At 34.8% G+C, this 19,649-nt stretch overlaps 1 protein-coding gene and 1 long non-coding RNA gene across 4 annotated transcripts; both read left to right on the top strand.

The window, feature by feature from the left end:
- Positions 1-266: 266 nt before the first annotated feature.
- On the top strand, positions 267-4,508 carry LOC113712960 (amino acid permease 3-like). 2 transcript variants are annotated; one of them, XM_072066750.1, is made up of 7 exons: positions 267-791; positions 2,295-2,421; positions 2,525-2,758; positions 2,881-2,974; positions 3,059-3,273; positions 3,384-3,511; positions 3,648-4,508. In XM_072066750.1, exons 2-7 carry the CDS (start codon positions 2,295-2,297, stop codon positions 4,284-4,286), a joined length of 1,437 nt encoding a protein of 478 aa, XP_071922851.1. In that variant the 5' UTR covers positions 267-791; the 3' UTR covers positions 4,287-4,508. The 2 variants fall into 2 exon arrangements, with proteins under 2 accessions (XP_071922851.1, XP_027092440.1); XM_027236639.2 differs by lacking the exon at positions 267-791 and having other exon boundaries at positions 1,998-2,421.
- Positions 4,509-13,509: 9,001 nt separating this feature from the next.
- On the top strand, positions 13,510-17,761 carry LOC140014980 (uncharacterized). Of its 2 annotated transcripts, none has more exons than XR_011821731.1 (2): positions 13,510-14,030; positions 17,446-17,761. It is a non-coding gene; the product is annotated as an uncharacterized lncRNA (long non-coding RNA). The 2 variants fall into 2 exon arrangements; XR_011821730.1 differs by lacking the exon at positions 17,446-17,761 and adding an exon at positions 14,755-15,910.
- The last annotated feature ends 1,888 nt before the right edge of the window (positions 17,762-19,649 follow it).

The following is a 19,649-nucleotide window of genomic DNA, read 5'->3' as shown; positions in this document are numbered from 1 at the left end:
TAGATGTTCATGCGGTTAAATAGTGAAAATCTTCTGTCTTAATCCATATAATAGGTCACGTTATTGTGGCTATGACGGAAAACACAACCCAATTAAACCATCTAATCCTGAACCTAATTCTTTTAATTTCTTTTAATTTATGTTAAATCTCCATCCACAGATGCCCCACAAATTTCGAGTGCACTTGGAAAAATTTGGAAAATTGTTTTGAGAGGAAGATATATAATGGATGCATGCTTTCTAGTTCAGTTAAAAGAGCTCCTAAGTCTGTCAAAACTTTTGCATGCTCCTCTCCCAAAGGGTGCTACCTGCAATTGTTAAACCCATTGCAATTGCAGGTAGTACCAACCTTTGGAATAAACCAACCTTTTTTCAATAAACCTTTCACGAAATCTAGCCCTTCTTTTGGAATAAACCAACTTTCGTGAAAGGGTTCTTTTGGAATAAAGCTTATCCAAATCGATAGACCATGCATATTTTGTCTCTTTTCAAGAAATTCATGTATCGGATACCCTGGGCAAAAAGATCCGATACCCACCCTGAGCAGTTTTTATGGTATCGGCAAAAAGGGAAGTTGCTCAAATCCGATACCCTGAGCAGTTTTTATGGTATCGGCAAAAAAGGGAAGTTGCTCAAATCCGATACCAAAGTTCCTTTCCATGGTATCGGCGGAAAAGGAAGTTGCTCAAAGTTCCTTTTTATGGTATTGCCCGATACCCTGGCAAAAAAAGGAAGTTTGAGCGTTTGAGCAAGAATGGGATCCCCTGGCAAAAAGTTGAAATGTTGAGCAGGTAACAGATTTTTTCTTAGCAACAATGTAGAATAATTACGCGTTTGTTGAATTTCTTGAAAAGAGCCAAAAAATTTGCATTAAACCAATACACTGTTTGAGTTCCTCAAGTTTGCTACTATAAATACGCTGGGGGAGATTTATGCTTTTTAATCATCAATGGCTAATTTCTAAACCCCATTTTTTGGACCATTCAACAATAAAAGTATAAAATTTGAGTGATAGATTAAATCATTTGCTGCTTATTCATTTATTCATGCCGCTACTCAGATTTTTTTTTTTTTTTTTGTAATGGGAATGATTAATATCAAAGAACCTGATTCTGTTACAATAAGGATGGATGAGATTAAATCAATAGGCGTGAAAAGTTTTCGGTTTTTCTTTAATTGATTCAGAGGTCCTCTTTTAAAGAGACAGATTAAAATATTGTTTGAGTTCCTTAAGGGTACTACTATAAATATGCTTAGGAGATTGATCATACAACATCATAACACCCTAATTTCCTCATCACTCTGCAATCCCTCAACCTTCTTCTTCTTATATTTTGACATTGCAAGCCCTTTAATTTGTTTGCTCAAGGAAACAAGAAGATAAAGAAGTTGTAAAGGTCTCTAGTCAAGGTACATATTAATTTAGCACATCCATTTCTTGAGCACTTATTTTGTCAGGTTTTTAACATGTTACAAAAATTGAGTTCATTAAAAGTAGGTATGGCACTCAATTTGGATACTTGTTCAGTTAGGTTATGGCTAGTGACTCGTACATCTCATATAGTCCTAATTGCTTCAATCATTTTACCATTTTCCTTTTTCCAAAATTAAAATCTCTAGAACACTTTGCCATTTCTCTAGCCCCATAATGATAATAGCATATTTCTCATGGCCACTAAGGTCAACTGCTTATCACATCCATGCTTCCATTTCTTATTCTTTCCACAAAAACAAAAAACTCTTCACCAATTTTAGTTCTCCGCTATGTACAAGTTCTACAATCCTACCCATCTATGAACGGTGGAAGATCCACGGAAAACTCTTTGTTGCTCAAACTCAAACTTGACATTTGACAAACGCGTATTAAATTTCCTCGGCTCTTTTTGAGCACGTGGCCTACATGTGGCAACTATGGCATAATTTTAACAACTTCACCCCTTCTTCCCCTCTTATATAAACCTCTGCTAGCATCTTCATAAATGCATCCTCCCATCCCAGAACAGCTCCTCCAATTTTCTCGTCTTTGAGTTTGAGTTAGGCCAATTCTAGTCTACTCTGCTGAGACTTTTAGTCCAATCCCACATCATTGCTTTTGACTCTTGAGAAGCGTATCATTCCTTTGTCAGTAGTATTAAGTACTTAAAAATACAGTTAGCAACGGTCCTTAGTTAGAAGAAATATGCAGATTTTGTGCAAGAAATTAATACAGAGCGGAAGCTTATGCCTTTCTTTGTCGTTTCATCCATCAATTTATCACGAAACTCATTTGGGTTTCGGTTTCTTGAATACAAAAGATGGTGGAAAGCGCAGCCCCAGAACAAGGTCCTCAGAACCATCACCAAGTCTTTGATGTCTCAGTCAATGTGCCACCACAGGGTGGTTCCAATTGCTTTGATGATGATGGCAAGCTAAAAAGAACTGGTACTTCCCCCAAATCAGTGAAATTTTTTCCTGTATTTTAGTCTGTGAACTGGGTGTAACTTGTTGCTGACAGTTCTGTTCTTTCTCCTTTGGCTATTATTAGGGAGTGTTTGGACTGCAAGTGCTCACATAATAACAGCTGTGATTGGCTCTGGAGTACTGTCTTTGGCTTGGGCAACTGCGCAGCTGGGATGGATTGCCGGTCCAACTGTGATGTTCTTGTTCGCCTTTGTGACACACTATACTTCTGTTCTTCTCGCGGCCTGTTACCGGTCAGGGGATCCTGATACCGGCAAAAGAAACTACACTTACATGGATGCAGTCAGAGAAATTCTTGGTAATTTACTTTTCTTTTTGTTTCTTTTGTTTGCTGATTTAAGGCTTTTGAATGGTTCCAACTTTCTGTCTTGCAAAAGTTGTATTAGACTAATCTTTACCTCGTCTAATTTCATATTTCAGGTGGGTTCCAGGTAAAAGTTTGTGGGGCAATTCAGTATCTGAATCTTTTTGGAGTTGCCATAGGTTATACCATTGCAGCTTCTATTAGCATGACGTGAGTTCAAACTCAAGTATTGGTTTTTGTTACTTCTAATTTTTCCTCTTTATAGATGTTAACGAATTTGATTTCTGATAACAGGGCTATCAAAGAATCCAAGTGCTTTCATTCAAGCGGAGGAAAAGACCCTTGCAAAGTATCAAGCACTCCTTACATGATCATTTTTGGGGTTGTGGAAATCCTGTTTTCCCAGATTCCAGATTTTGATCAGATATGGTGGCTTTCAATTGTTGCTGTAGTAATGTCCTTCACCTACTCAACAATTGGTCTTGGCCTTGGAATTGCCAAAGTTGCAGGTAGATAAAGTGCAAAGAATCTTGCTTTATGTTATGCTAATTGTTTATTGACTAAATGTTAGCAATAAATGATAAAGTACTTACCTGTATTTCTGTTTAATGCTTTGCAGAAACTGGCAAATTCAGGGGAAGCCTCACAGGAATAAGCAGTGGTACTGATGAGATATGGAGAAGCTTCCAAGCACTTGGAGCAATTGCTTTTGCCTACTCTTACTCCCTCACCCTCATTGAAATTCAGGTAATTTTTCATTTCCAAGTCATCATCCCAATTGGACTAATTTTTTTTTCCTTTTTTCTTTTTTTCCCTTTTCTTGGCTCAATCTTAAAGAAGAGATTAAAAAAAATAAATTTTTTTTGGTGTGTATTTATTGCAGGATACAATCAAAGCCCCACCATCAGAATACAAGACAATGAAGAAGGCAACTCTATTAAGTGTGGCAGTTACCACATTTTTCTACATGTCACATGCTGCTTTTGGAGAGCTTGCTCCTGGCAATCTTTTAACTGGATTTGGCTTCCACAACCCATACTGGCTTCTTGATATTGCAAATATTGCAATTGTTGTCCATCTAGTTGGTGCATACCAAGTCTACTGCCAACACCTTTTCGCCTTCATCGAAAAAACTGCCAGAAACTGGTTCCCGGAAAGCAAATTCATCACCAAGGAAATCGAAATCCCAATTCCTGGATTCAAGCCATACAAGCTCAACCTTTTCAGGTTGGTTTGGCGAACAATTTTTGTCGTAATCACCACGGTCATTTCCATGCTCATGCCATTCTTCAATGATGTGGTTGGAATTCTTGGAGCATTTGGATTTTGGCCCCTCACAGTTTACTTCCCCGTGGAAATGTACATAGTTCGAAAGAAGATACCAAAGTGGAGCACCAGATGGCTCTGCCTACAAATCCTGAGCTTGGCTTGCTTGATCATTTCTGTGGCTGCTGCAGTCGGTTCATTTGCTGGAGTTGTTACTGATCTCAAAGTTTACAAGCCCTTCAAGACTATTTATTGATTCGGTTCAAGCTTCATCAACATCAAAATTAGTTCAGATTTCTGAAATTGACGAGGAAGAAGTGAAGATTAGGATTTCAATTCTTATTGATGTCCATAACAACAATCATAAATGGGTATGGATAATACATACCTCTAATATTATTACCCTCTGTAGTTTACTTTGTTCTTGTGGTTCCCCAACATGGCGGATCCAATGTATGTATGTATTTGGAAGTCAAAATATGAGTCATCAACATAAATAGCAAATCTTTGATGCTTTGTGATGAAATTAAAAATTGTGACTTGGCATCTCCACACGCACCATCGAAATTTTCTATATGCAACCCTATTATCAATGCAATTGTTGAACTATTTACGTAGATTTCTATATGCAACCCTATTATCAATTTTTAATCAACTTCTTCGTTTCTGTGCCAGATTTATTCAACATTTAATGTGAATTTCTTTTGTATCTAATTTTGGAAATTTTAAGATTGTCAGTAAGAATGAATTTGGTGTTAAAAAATCTTGTTTCCAGTCCTTGGTGGCAAGACCAGGCAATGTTCTTCCCAGTCTCTTAGAAAGTCACTTCCTTTCTTATAATTTGTACTTCAGGCTCTTCTTAACTATGCTTTGCTGCAATATATGGTTTTCCTTTATGCATATCTCTCTTATTGTGCTTGAAGTTCATTTTGTTCTGGCAGGTCTACGAGGATACTGAAATCCTGGATTACAAGTAGCAGAGCATTTGAGCACTGGAGATTGGATGTTGTGGCTGGAGTTATGACTGGGTTCATTCTGGATGTTGTGGATGAATAGATCCAAACGTTCATTCTTTTGGTTTTGTCCAGGAGAAGATCTGTTCATTCTTATCAAAATGTTATGTCTTTTTGAAGTAACTGTTGATCGTTCAAGAGTGTAAATCGTTCTAGAGTGTAAAATGAATTCATGAAAATATAAATTCACAATAACACTAAAAGAAATTTAATAAATAAAAAATATTAAAGTTATTTAAAAAATAAAAAATGAATTAAAGGAAAATATATATATATATATATATATATATATATATATATATATATATATATATATATATATATATATAAATATAATAGATTTGGGTATTGGGCGGGATCAATCTAAACTCATCCTAAAGTGATCTACCCCAAGTTAATCCCAAAACACATATGAGTAAGGTTGAACCCAAATCCATATAATTCGATTTCATCTCAAATCCAAACAAATCCCGCCCATTCGGCCTCTTTTGCCACCTCTAACAAGGTGCAACTTTGTATACTATACACCTCTTACATGGCAATCTGTCATTGAATTTCAGGACATGGCAATCTTACAATGGTCTTACTTAACCACCACACGACATTGTGTATCGAACAATACGTGATATATTCTGATAAAAAGGATGAGCTAATACAAAAAGGATCAGGTCCTTGATATCATTGGTGAGCACATTTGCCTAAAGAGTATATTGGAAGAAATTTGTATTCTTAGGGTCTGTTTGGTTGGAAGTAAAATGTTTTCCTTGGGAAAATATTTTCCGTGGAAGTAATTTTCCATGAAAATCATTTCCCTTTCATCATTTTTAGGTGTTTGGTTAGCTTATTGAAAATATTTTCTTACTTCATTTTTCTGGTGTTTGTTTAACTTTTAAAATATTTTCACTTTTATCTCTATCTTTACTTTCTACACATTATAACTATATACTTCTTCCCATGCAAAATAAGAAAATTTATCTCATTGTTTAACTTTAAAAAATCTTGGAGAAATGTATATATGAATAAAAAATATCTCCTTAAGCAATAAACAAATTGTTGGCCAATTAGTGTCAAATATCAATCACATGCAATGCTTATTGTGACATATATCTTGCACTCTCACTGCTGAAAGTTTCTCTAGAAAAGAATGTCCCTATTATACATAATTAATTACTAGCATAGGATGAGCAGGATGAGGTTTTTTTTTTATTTTGAATATACTAGGGGGAGGGTTGGGTTGGATTGGGTGGTACGGGGGAAGGAGTGTAAGGAAGAGGTCTTGGGTTCGAGTCCTCCTGTTTATACTAAAAAAAAAAAAAGAACATACTACAAGATATTTTCAGTAAATTTGGAACATACTACAGGCGGGATGCATGCATTTCGGAAAACAACTTCAGTAAGTTTGGAAGGAAAGTTGTTTTCCATAAGATGAGTGAAAATATTTTACATAGAAAAATGTTTTCAGTAACTTTTGTGCAACCCAACACGGGAAATTAGGAAAATACTTTCCTGGAAAACATTTTCACCCGAAACAAACGGATCCTTAATGGAAAATTTTTGAAAAGGTCTTTTCTTTTCTTGGGGAACTTTTTGCCCTTGGACTAGATATATAACACTTATTTTCTTTGAACTTTTCTTAGTATCACTTTTGGCCTCTAAATTTGTTTAAGGACCATTTTTAGTTTTAAATATGGAAGGTGTATTTCCACCTTATTTTCTGCAATTAGTTATGTTATTTAACTGATGATTAACAAAAATAAATATATAAATAATTTTTACTCATAAAAGCATAACATAAATTGTTGTGGTTTACTTCTAAAATGATGAAAATAGCTCTAATTATTAGTGATTTCATCAGGATCGGGTTGTAGAAGTAGTTTTAGGCTGTTCGATCTCATAGGCCTTTTAGTCACAATTTCAATTATTTCACTTTGATTCTGTACTGTGCTGTTGATTTTGAAAATGAGACATTGTTAATACAGGCATGTTTTGTCATTACTATTGTTTAGTATGTGATGTATGGGTTTAATACTGGTGTGCTTACCATGCTCTCAGTGGAGTCGCTTCTCAAATTGGATGATTCACAATTCAGTGACGGAGCTAGGTTTTTTTTTTTTTTTTTTGTGAGGGGGCCAAAATTTTTTTCTAACAAAATTATTTTAATATGTTCTATTCAAAATAATTTCCATATATTTAAATATATGACATCTAAAAATATCAAATATTAACGTTAATTATAAAGGTATGTCTATTTGATAAATATGCAGCGAATCATAATGAAAATTAAGACAATAAATAAATTTTGATTAAATATTTTGTAACATCACAAACCACCCAAATTGCACATTATGTGTGTGTGTGGGTGTGTATATATAAGTAAATCTTATATACACTAACAGTGTATACACTATCATAGTTGGATGCATAACATATAAATTTGAAATTCAAATTTAAATTTGGATGAGTTGTCATGTATCAAATGATGATAGTATATACACTGTCAGTATATAAAAAATTAACTATACATATATGTATACATATACATATATATATAAATATTTTCAATTAAAAAAAAATAAAGGGATAATTGCAGAAACCTCCTCTAAGATTTCTGACATTTGCACTGACTTCCCCTCTAGGTTTAGAAATTGCATTCACCTCCCCTGAACAGTAACAATTTGTTGCAGAGACCTCCTTGACAGTTTTTGTAGAAGTGAGATAAGAATTTTCTTCCAATTTTGCCCTTACTTGCTTGACAATTATTATTTGCTTGACAATTGTTTAACTAATTATCTAATTAGTTAATTGTTAAACTAATGGGATAATTGCAGAAACCTCCCCTGAGATTTCTGACATTTGCACTGACCTCCCCTCTAGGTTTAGAAATTGCATTCACCTCCCCTGAACAGTAACAATTTGCTGCAGAGACCTCCTTGACAGCTTTTGTAGAAGTGAGATAAGAATTTTCTTCCAATTAACTATTAACTAATTATCTAATTAACTATTAACTAATTAACTAATTATCTAATTAATTAATTAACTAATTATCTAATTGACTAATTAACTAATTATTTAATTAACTAATTAACTCAAGCTGTTGTCTGTCTGAAACTAACAAACTATTTGCATGTTAAATTAATTAACTAATTAACTGCTTAACTAATTAACTAATTAAATAACAAACTATTTGCATGTTAAACTATATGCAATACGCATTACCTATTTAAAGTATCGGCTCTTTATGAGTATTTTACTTTCAAACATTTAATTTATGATAAAAACATCAATGTTTGTAAATAAAATTCAAAAAGTGTTACAGTAATATCAATATTCTTACTTTCAAACATTGAATATTCTTACAAAAAGGGAGGGGCATAGGGCCATAAATTAAATGTTTGAAAGTAAGAATATTGATATTACTGTAACACTTTTTGAATTTTACTTACAAACATTGATGTTTTTATCATAAATTAAATGTTTGAAAGTAAAATACCCATAAAGAACCGATACTTTAAATAGATAATGCGTACTGCATATAGTTTAACACGCAAATAGTTTTTTAATTAGTTAGTTAGTTAATTAGTTTAACATGCAAATAGTTTGTTAGTTTCGAATAGACAACAGCTTTAGTTAATTAGTTAATTAGATAATTAGTTAATTAGATAAACAGAAATTAGTTAATTAGTTAATTAATTAATTAGATAATTTGTTATTTAATTAGTTAAGCAGTTAATTAGTTAATTAGTTTAACATGCAAATAGTTTGTTAGTTTTGGATAGACAACAGCTTTAGTTAATTAGTTAATTAGTTAAGCAGTTAATTAGTTAATTAGTTTAACATGCAAATAGTTTGTTAGTTTCGGATAGACAACAACTTTAGTTAATTAGATAAACAAAAATTAGTTAATTAGTTAATTAATTAATTAGATAATTAGGTAGTTAATTAGTTAATTAGTTTAACATGCAAATAGTTTGTTAGTTTCGGACAGACAACAGCTTTAGTTAATTAGTTAATTAGATAAATAGAAATTAGTTAATTAGTTAATTAATTAATTAATTAATTAGATAATTAGATAATTAGTTAATAGTTAATATTTAATTAGTTTAACTATGCAGAAATAGTTTGATTAGTTAATAACTATTAACAATTAGATAATTAGTTAATTAGTTAATAGTTAATAGTTAATTAGTTATTAATTAATTAGATAATTAGTTATTTAGTTAATTAGTTAAACTATGCAGAAATAGTTAATTTAGTGTAACTTTTATTAACAAATGTTTTGTTGGGTTTGATGAAAGTACTCATCACATTCATTTGGTAAAATTAAATCATGTCAGGGGTACTTTAGTAAATTGACCCACTTTTGCCTATTAAATTGCCTCCAACTTTTGATAGGGGAGGTCAGTGCTATTTCAAAATTGATAGGGGAGGTAAATGCTATTACTATAAAAGTCAGGGGAGGTTTCTGCAATTATCCCAAAGATAAAAGTTATATTAACATACTTTGAAATTTCAACATCTTTTCTTAAAAGTAAATTGAATTTACATTCTTTCATAGAACTAAATTCATCTACGAATGAATCAGTGCTAAATTTTCCAACAACTTCATTTTCTATATACACAGTTAGGCAATCATTCAAAAAATTATCTTCCATCTTATTTTGGAAATTTGTCTTGATTATCTTCATAATTGAAAATATCCGTTCTATAATTGAAGTGATACAGGAAGTTTAATCAATTGGGTTAGGTTGTATATTTGTATATGAGCCAATAAAGTAATTATTTTTATTTTAGCCAATTAATAATTATGAATTGGGGTCTTTTATTATATTATATCAAATTGGGTCAATTTACTATGGATTATCAAATTATATGTTTACTTTTTTGAAAGTCAAATAACTAGCACAATTAGAAATAAACAACTTTTTTGAAGAAAAAATTAATTCAAAGGTGGCTAATTCATATAGATAAACTCTCATAATATAAACTAAATTATAAAAAATTAGAGAGGGGGGGGGGAATTTTATTTTACACATATTTATACACTATGGATTAAAATTTTCAAAACTCAGGGGGCTCATGGCCCCCTCAGCCCCCTTGGTTCCGTCATTGATTCACATGGATGCAGGCAACAAACTTGGTGTTCAGAATTAAAAAACGAAGATTAAATTTGTTAGTAGTCTAATATATGAAATTTAATATGTTGAGTATTGAAGTAAAGAGTAAGATGGAGTGCTTGCTGCAAAAAAAAAAATGTTGCTTTGACTCTTATAGCAACGATAATTGGTTGCCTGTGAACCATTTCTGCTATTGTTTGTTCTTCATCAATTGCATGCTTTTCCTAGTGACTCAGAATTATTGCCATGGAGCTGATAGTAATTTTCTATCAGATAAATCTTTCAATTGGCTGTGCATAAATAATAGTTGCGGTTTTTAAAATTTTATTTAACTTTGATAAACTAATATGATGTCTCTACTGGGAGATCTTCCTCTATTGGTTGGGGGATGAACATGGACAATAATGCCAACCATATCTGCATATATTTTGTGGAGGGTTATAAAATGAGTTGAGAAATTCAGGCTTTTCATGGTAGATTTCATGGTAAATTTCATGGACAATAATGCCAACCTAGATCTGAACTTGAGTAAATTTCAAGGTGGATTTTTTTCAATGGACTAAACTAGAATAGTGCTTAGAGAACTTGTGGTTCTACTTCATCAGCAGCTTGTACCATTGTGAGTAATCAATAATCCATGTTGGCTCTTTTTGCTCATTAGTGGTCTCATCATTTGACTAGTTTAACCTTGCATTTGATAAAATGTAACACTTGGAGCTTATTAACATTATGATCTTCCTCTTAAAAAATATTTCCAAACTAACGCAATTTCAATATTTATTCCCTTGTTAATATATTTGCTGCCATGTGGACCTTAAATATAGAAAACTAATCATGCTTAAACTTTGTCGCTAATAATGATCGTAGTTTAGTGTGAACTATAAATGTTCCACATTAAAGGAAAAGAGAAATGAAAAAAAAAAAAGTCTCACATTTTTTGACCTATTACAGAGGATCTAAGTCATAATTAGCATTAGAATTAATATCAAGGTTAGTTAATAGTTGATATCCGGAAGAGTTATCATTATGCATTCTAACAATAAAAAATCATGAATTAACACAATTGATCTCTAAAGATTTTCAGTTTATCTGTATGGCAATTCATCATACACATGGCAAGAAAATTTTTTAGTTGCTATGATGGTTTAAGAAATTTCCAAATATAATAAGAATTTGCTCAAGATAGACAATGAACAATATAGGTGATCAAGTGATATTTGTGGGTGCTAATCAATCTGTGTCATTTTCAGCAAAAGATCTTTCATGCTGTGAAAAGAACTCGATTTATTTTACCGATGATTGGTGGGAAAAAATAGACAGGAGTCCTCTTGAGTGGTGGTCATGATATGGGAATCTTCAACTTGGAGAGTAAACGCAAAAAAAGAATTCACATAAGTTTTCGTTGGAAGAAGTTGCTAATTTCTGGCTTCTTCCCCAGCCATGATCTGATTTACGTCTATTGTCTTTTATTCGATGTTTAACGCCCATCCTATCTCTATGAGAATTTTGATATTTATATTGTGCTACTTAATTTGTGTCTTATGCCAAAAGGTGCATAGTATTTTCTCCTATGTCTCATACAAAGCTTCATTTCGTGTATTTTACCCTTTCCAAAATGTTAACACATAAATTCCATCTTAATTCGTTAGACAAACTCTTTCATAATTGCTCCATTTTTGAAATATCTTCCACAAAATATCTTCTACGCTTTATTGCTTATAGTTTCGTATTTTTTTCACATAATTCCTCTAGAGTTTGGACTAAAATTATACATAACCCCTCATGATTTAAACTAAAGTATCAAAGTTACGAGATTTGCATTCCATAATGGATTCAAATAAAATATCAAAAATATCTCTATTTAAAGTTGAAAATGATTTATTAATCATAGGGGGTCATATATACCATAATAGGGTTATGTGGTAAAGCACTAAACCATAAGTAGGTTATGTAGTAAAACACAATATCATAAGGGTTTAAAGTGCCATGCATATTATGTTTATATATTTTGATCACTTCAACCATTTTGGTTTTTAAATAAGGATAATCTCGACATTTTTATGGATTCCGTTATAGGGGATCATTTTGATCGCTTTAATATTTTAATCCGAATTATGAGAGAGTTATGCATAGTTTTTAAAATTATAGCGGGATTATGTGAGAAATCACTAAATCACAAGTAGATAAGGTGTATTTTGCCCAAAAAAAATTCCAATTTGTGATGTCAAATGCATATAAAAGACTTCTAATTTCTAAACTGAAAGAATTTCTTTTGGGGGGGTTAAACTGAAGAATGTTTGACATGGGATGAACATGGTTTAACCTTTTAAGTTGGCAGAAAAAAATACATTCACTGCCAAATGATATCTTCTAAATTGTAATTATTTAACCCAATCGGAGATAGACATCCTAGCTACATATATTTTGAATCATAGTTCTCATTTGGACTTAATATAAAATTGCCCAATCTTTTATTCTTTTATGCTAGCTTTTGAAGAAGTCATCAACAAATAAAAATATTGTCAACTATTTTAAATACCTCAAGAATGAAGGACAAATTAATGGAGTCCATGACGTAACAAAAGTTTAATACTAACAGAACTTTCAGCATATTCCAAGGCTATTAACTAAATGAAAATTGTGAACTTCCTTGCATTTTACATGATGAGCATTATATTGAAGTCTCAGCTGAGAGTTCAAGTCATGAAATGGCTATAAAATAAAGTGAATGAAAAGATCTTCATACTCGTAACTGTTCAAGTCATATTGTGAATCAAGATGAAAACTTATGCCATAGTTCTCATTGTTTTAGGCTCTGTAGCTCCTGGAGTTCTAATCTTGCGTTGTTTATGCAATATTGGACGTAAAAAGAAGCAGCTTCCAGCAACATCACAGGCTAGGAAGAGTGCTCCTTGGCCAACTTCGATTTATGATGTTGAGAAGAGTCAAACTGCTAGGACTAGTGCCACGGCTAGGACTAGTGCCACGACCAGGTGTAGACAACAAATTTTTGTCAATTTTTAATATTTTCTTGATTATTTTCTATGTAATGACTTATTTATTTTCTTGCATTTTAATGTGCATTTTTCTTATATTTGTAGGTTTATTTTAGGAAAAAAAGCAAAAAAACAAAAGAAAAAACAAAAATCAGTTTTTTGTTTAAAAAAAAAGGTGGCATCATGATGACCACCAGACATCATCATGATGAGGGTGACCATCATGATTTTTTTTTTGTCAGCAACGATACATTTGTATAACCTATTCTATCCTAATCTAGGGAGAGGGGGAGCCTAAGGAGGCTGTGATAGGGGCTGGTGGGTATACAGACCCAACTAGACCAAGAGAGTGTTATGGTACAACCCTTAAATTTTTTTCCCCCAATGAGGGACTTAAGTCCCTCCCTGATGGCCACCGAGCCATTGGCCCAGTGGTTGACCATCATGATGCCTCCCATCTTTTTGACCAAAGGATACAAGCTAAGAAATTTTGCAGAAGAGGTCCTGCTCTCAACGGATAGAAGCAGAGCAAAAAGAAAAAAATTCCTTCTCCCTCTCGGCACCTTCTCTCCCTCTCTCGACTTCCAGAGAGCAAAAGAAACAGAGAAGACAGCAAGAGAAAAACTCTCTCTCCCTCTCTCGGCTGGCTCAACGGACAGAAGAATGAGAAAATTTTGCAGAGAGACCCTCACTCTCTCAACTCTCTCGACTTCCAGACGACAGAAGAAAATGTAGGAGAAGAAGAAAAAAAAAAGCTCCCTCCTCTCTTCCCAAAAAAATTCAACACGCTTGCACAACAAAAAGGGAGGCGGCAACTGCACAATTGGAACTAGAAATTGCATCAAAACTTCAGCTAGAGAATACAAATTTTGTTGAGGTATTTCTTTCTTTTATTTTTCCAGTTTTTTCTTTTTTCTTAATTAATTAGATTAAATGTATGTTTGGCTGCTTGTGTTTTTTTTCTCTTGCTGATCTTATTATTATTGTGTTGTTAGACAAGTTATGAACCAGATTAAGGGGAAAAGAAATAAAATTTGTATAAGCATGCTAAATGTTTGAAAAAATGTCAAAATAGAAAAAACAAATTTTAGGGGACTGTTTTGCTTTATTTTAGCCCTCTTATGCTGTTTTCTTGTCAAATTAAAAGCATAGTTGTATTGTAGAAGTTGTAAGGAGTGTTATGGTATAATTTTCATAATTTTTAGTGAAAGATATGGTGTTTTGAAAAAATAAAAACTGATCTGTCTTTTGCTTTTTGGCCACCTTCGGGTCTTTTTTTGTAAAAAATAACTTCGAAAATGGAATGTATACAAAAAATCGAGTGGAGATGTGTATTTTGATAATTTTTGGTGATCGAAAATTCGCCGGTGATCGGCGACTGGTGGTCATCTGTCACCGCTGGCAACTATGGCTGTCAGCTGATGAAGTTTCTGAAATTGCAGAAAAAAAAGAAGAAGAACGCTTCGATTCTGATTTGCATGAGTTTTCTTTTGGGAAAATCGCCAATTTAGTCCCTAAACTTTTTTTTTCCGTCAATTTAGTCCCTATACATTATTTATAGCCAATTTAATCCCTAAACTTATATTTCGATTCCAATCAAGGAACTTAGCGGCGGCGCCACCTCATAATTTCCATCGGCTTCCAGATCTAGGAACCCAGAAGGGGTATTTTAGGGACTTCCATATTTTTCATATTTCCCTTTGACTTTCATCTTATTTCTATATGGTTTTCACCTTCAACGACACCTCCCTCTCCTCTATCACATCAGAGCGTCTACTCCGGGCTATGCAGAGCGTCTACTCCGGGCTATGCAGAGCGTCTACTCCGTCCTCTGCTCCCTCAACCTCCAGGACAAGGTCTCCATCACCACTGCCCACTCCCTCGCCGTCCTCCAGACCTCCTACCTCCCCTTCGCCTGCAGGTTCCACCCGGACCTCACCCCCTGCTTGACTGCCATCCTCAACTTCCATCTCAAGACCGGCTCCCCTTTCCTCATCAATGCCTACCCCTACTTCGCCTACAAGGCCAACCCCAAGCAGGTCCCTCTGGAGTTCGTCCTTTTCCAGCCCAACTCCGGGATCGTCGATCCCGCCACCCCTACTGTATTTATTCCAGTGTAAACAATTATAATAAACCCCAATTTCCTCGAAACTTTGTAAAAAAATTAAAGAATTTCCATCTTTGCCTCCTCATCATCGGGATGAATTATGCAGAGTTATCTCCTTCAAAAGCTTGTTAAAGTGCTGGGAAGAAGATCAATGGGGTGCGTGCCATAGCTGCTTTGGCATTGTATAATGTATAGTTCTAATATATAGTATATCCAAAGCCTTACTCATCATTACGCACCACATACAATTTGTCTGGTGCTCAGCGAAGAAGGGCCGGCTTAGATTATGGGCGCACCAACTACGAATGCTTTGCAAAGTTGAATTCCTTCAGGATTCCGCTATAGGAAACCCGCAAGCGGGTTTCAGGCTATTTAACAAATTACTTAAAAAAAAAAAATTTTTTTACATGCAAGCTGCGTTGAGTTGCACATGCCCATCGGAGGGCCCTAGGATGCCCAGCAAACCTCCCCTCTCATCCTCACCCTTCAGGTGAGGGTTTGAGAGTATGTGTTTGATATAAATAGAACAGAAACGCAGCTTTTAGTCATTTTACATAAGGGGGAAACCCGCAAGCGGGTTTCAGGCAGGCTATTTAACAAATTACTTAAAAAAAAAAAAAAAATTTACATGCAAGCTGCGTTCTTCAAAAGGGTATTTTCGTCTATTCACTCAGGAAACCCGCAAGCGGGTTTCAGGCAGGCTATTTAACAAATTACTTAAAAAAAAAAAAAAATTTACATGCAAGCTGCGTTCTTCAAAAGGGTATTTTCGAGACCGGCTGGCCCTCCAAGGGGGACACCGACGAGGCCGGAGCCACTCCGGAGAATGCCAAGAAGTACAACGGCAACCTCATCAACAAGCTGGTGTGCGGGAAGAAGGGGACGCCCATGAGGCCCAACGCCGACTTGAACATCTATGTCTTCGCCCTTTTCAACGAGAACAGAAGTCCAGCCCAACCTCCGAGAGGAACTACGGCCTCTTCAAGCCGGATGACTCCTCGGCCTACTACATTGGCTTCAACAGCACCGGTCTCCTTTCCACTTCCTCCAATACCTCCACTACTCCTAGTAGTACTGGTAGTAGCAGCAGCAGCAGTAGTAGTGTTCCTCTTGGCTCCTCCTCCTCCTCCGGTAGCACCACTTCTTCCACAGCAGTAGTAGTATCATAAGATGAAAGTCAAAGAGAAATATGAAAAATATGGAAGTCCCTAAAATACCCCTTTTGGGTTCCTAGATTTGGAAGCCGATGGAAATTATGCGGTGGCGCCGCCGCTAAGCTCCTTGATTGGAATCGAAATATAAGTTTAGGGATTAAATTGGCTATAAATAATGTATAGGGACTAAATTGACGGAAAAAAAAAGTTTAAGGACTAAATTGGCGATTTTCCCTTTTCTTTTTTAAATTTTATTTTTGTCCTTCAACTTTTATATAATTTCACTATGAATCGAAAACTTTTACAATCGAACCATTTCTGCCCCCATTGAGATCTAATCCTTTTTTTCATATTTCAAATCCAATTTTGAGCAAATAATTTCTGGGATTTAGAGTATAATCAGTTCTTAATAAATTTTTATATTATTGGGTTTAGTAAAAATAGTTGGAGGGTCGGATTGAGGTTTGTTTGGTTGGAATTTGATATAAAAATCTGGCCTATTTTGCTTGAGTTTTAGAAATGGGTTGTTGGCTTATTTTCTGAGTTTTTGACTTGGGTTTAGGAGGTGAAAAACCAACACTTTGGGTTGGATTTTTGGATTGGGTTTTGATTAATTTGATTGAGTTTAATTGGTAAATAAAAGTGGGTTGCCCTGCTGATTTTCCTTTGGACTTTAATTGGGCTGAGTTGATTTTAGCCCGAAGAAGAAATAAAGAATGGCCCAGGGGCCCAATTCCATAAGTGATCTGGTGACGAATTTGCAGAACAATCCCTGTATTTTTTAATACGGGAAAATGGCCAATTTCGTCCCTATACTTTTTTATAGTGTCAATTTCGTCCCAATATAATTGTTTTGACTAATTTGATACCTATACTTATTTTGCGTTACCAATTGAGGAACGCCGCGGCGGCGCCACCATGTAAATTCGATTAACCTACTAATTGAGCAACTAAGCAGGGGTATTTCAGTCACTTCACTGCTTCTTCATTTTTCACATTTTCTTCTTCATCTTGCTTATCACCATCCACAGAAGCCATAGCCGGAGTAACAGATCTGTCTCACTCCAACTCGAGGACAGATGTCGGTGACGTACGCGAGACCAGGCTTTCAGTTTTGGGAATATTGGGGCTTTGCTGAAGAAGCTCTACTGGATTTCAGTTTCCTCTGCTATTCTGTTACTAGCTATCACCAATTAGAAATTTCTTCTCTACAAACCAGTAGAGCTCTCTCTCTCTCTCTTTTCTTTTCCCAACTGTTTCAATACGATTGAGGTCCAAAAGGACTTGTTCTGGAGTAATATGTTTTGGGGACTTCACATAAAGTGATTTTTATCACTTTTTTTATTCTTTAGAGGACCTCATACCTGATATGCATCCCCTTTTCTTTTATTTTTTTGGAAGAATTTAAATTATGTTGGGTTGTTGATCTTTGACCCAGCAGCTTCTTCACGCTGACGCAGAACGGAGAGTACGATTTGCTGCCCAATTTTCAATATTATCAGACTTGGATCCCCGATCCCCATCCCATCCTCCTCACCCACCATTCCAAATTAATTACTCTAGCTAGAATTGCAAAACGAAAGATCATGTAAGCAAATAGAGAAGATAGGAGAGTGAGAGGAGGACCTGAAAACAACAACGGGATTGGCCGACACGATCTCCTTAGCCTTTGGAAGAGCCATATCTTTCTTCCTCTTCTCTTGATTGATAGAGCCCCAAGAAAACTAGCGAATGCAAATTCCACGCCAACTGACCTCTCCCTGCCCCCGGTTGAACCTGTACCTATTTATATATGTCTTACTGAATCAAGAGTACCATAACAAAAGGCCAAAAATCATGGCTGAACCCACCAGACCTGTGAGGAAGATTCGGGTCTTTTGTTACGATTCGGATGCTACTGATACTGATTCATCAGCTGATGAAAGTATGATTGAAAAGAGGCCTAAGAGATTTCTTAGGGAGATTATTCTCCCTATTGTGGAGTTGATAAGGCAACCTGGTTAGCCTGTGGCTATGGCTGTTGCACCGGAAGCTAAAAATTCCTGTCAAGAGAGCAATAATATGGAGAAAAACAACCCCAAGAAAAAGACTGGTTTAGCTAAACTGTAGAGTTAACCTCAATCAAGGCTTTCCTCTTCCAAATACAAAGGTCTCAGGCAGAGGAAATGGGGAAAATGGGCTGCAGAAATTCGCAACCCGTTTAAGGGAAAGAGGATCTGGTTGGGTAATTATTTTATAAAGGAAGCTTCAAGAGCCTATGAAGCGAAACGACTTGGATTTGAAGCTAGGGCCATGGTTGATCAAAGTGCGTCTGAGAAGTGTTCTAATGTCAATCATGAATATAATAATCAGTCTAGCTCAATGGCGGTTTCCCAGCCACATAATCAAAATGACATTCCTTCTTGTATATTTGAGGACTCTGCTGAAAGCCTGGTTGGAGTGAGACGGATCTGCTACTCCGGCTATGGCTTCTGTGGATGGTGATAAGCAAGATGAAGAAGAAAAGGTGAAAAATGAAGAAGCAGTGAAGTAACCGAAATACCCTTGCTTAGTTGCTCAATTAGAAGGTTAATCGAATTTACATGATGGCACCGCCGCGGCGTTCCTCAATTAGTAACGCAAAATAAGTATAGGTATCAAATTGGCCAAAAAAATTATATTGGGACTAAATTGACACTATAAAAAAGTATAGGGACGAAATTGGCCATTTTCCATTTTAATAATTGTTCTGTGATTCTAAATACTTTAGACTTTTTCAATTAGATCCTTATTTTAATTGCAAATAGGGCCGATCCCCAGTGGAATTGCTAAACTGTCGTGTCCCATTTTTTCGTGATGGAAAATAAAAGGTATTTACAAAAGATGTGATTTTACTTAAAATAAGTGAAAAGAATATGTGAAAAGTACCTAAAATGGGACTTTAAAAAATGCGACAGTTTGGGTTCAAAAATTTAGTCTAAAAGGGTTTTTAAGAAAAAAGAGAAGTCGCCACTTGATATTGAGTTCGAGTGTACCGAGTCACCCCAAAAGTGTTTTTTGACAAAAACAAATAAAATAAAATAAAACCCTTTTCGACAACTCCAGGTCTTTGAAAAACAAGAGAAAATGAGTTCGGGAGTTACGGTTGAAGAAAGCGAAGGCAAAGGTTCGATTAACTCAAATCTAAGGTACCCATTCAACCTAGTATAAGCTAGTTGCGAGGTTTAGTAAAAAAATTTCTTAATCTAACCCTTAA

Source organism: Coffea arabica, chromosome 10e, assembly GCF_036785885.1.
Source record: "Coffea arabica cultivar ET-39 chromosome 10e, Coffea Arabica ET-39 HiFi, whole genome shotgun sequence".
In the NCBI taxonomy this organism is placed as follows: Eukaryota; Viridiplantae; Streptophyta; class Magnoliopsida; order Gentianales; family Rubiaceae; genus Coffea; species Coffea arabica.
This window is presented reverse-complemented; position numbering and strand designations above follow the sequence as displayed.

Bases quoted from the DNA above. Each gene is read 5' to 3' on its own strand.
- LOC113712960 (XM_072066750.1), top strand. From the start codon at position 2,295: ATGGTGGAAAGCGCAGCCCCAGAACAAGGTCCTCAGAACCATCACCAA. The intron at 2,975-3,058 runs GTGAGTTCAAAC...TTCTGATAACAG, and splicing joins GCAGCTTCTATTAGCATGAC to GGCTATCAAAGAATCCAAGT. The intron at 3,274-3,383 runs GTAGATAAAGTG...AATGCTTTGCAG, and splicing joins TGGAATTGCCAAAGTTGCAG to AAACTGGCAAATTCAGGGGA.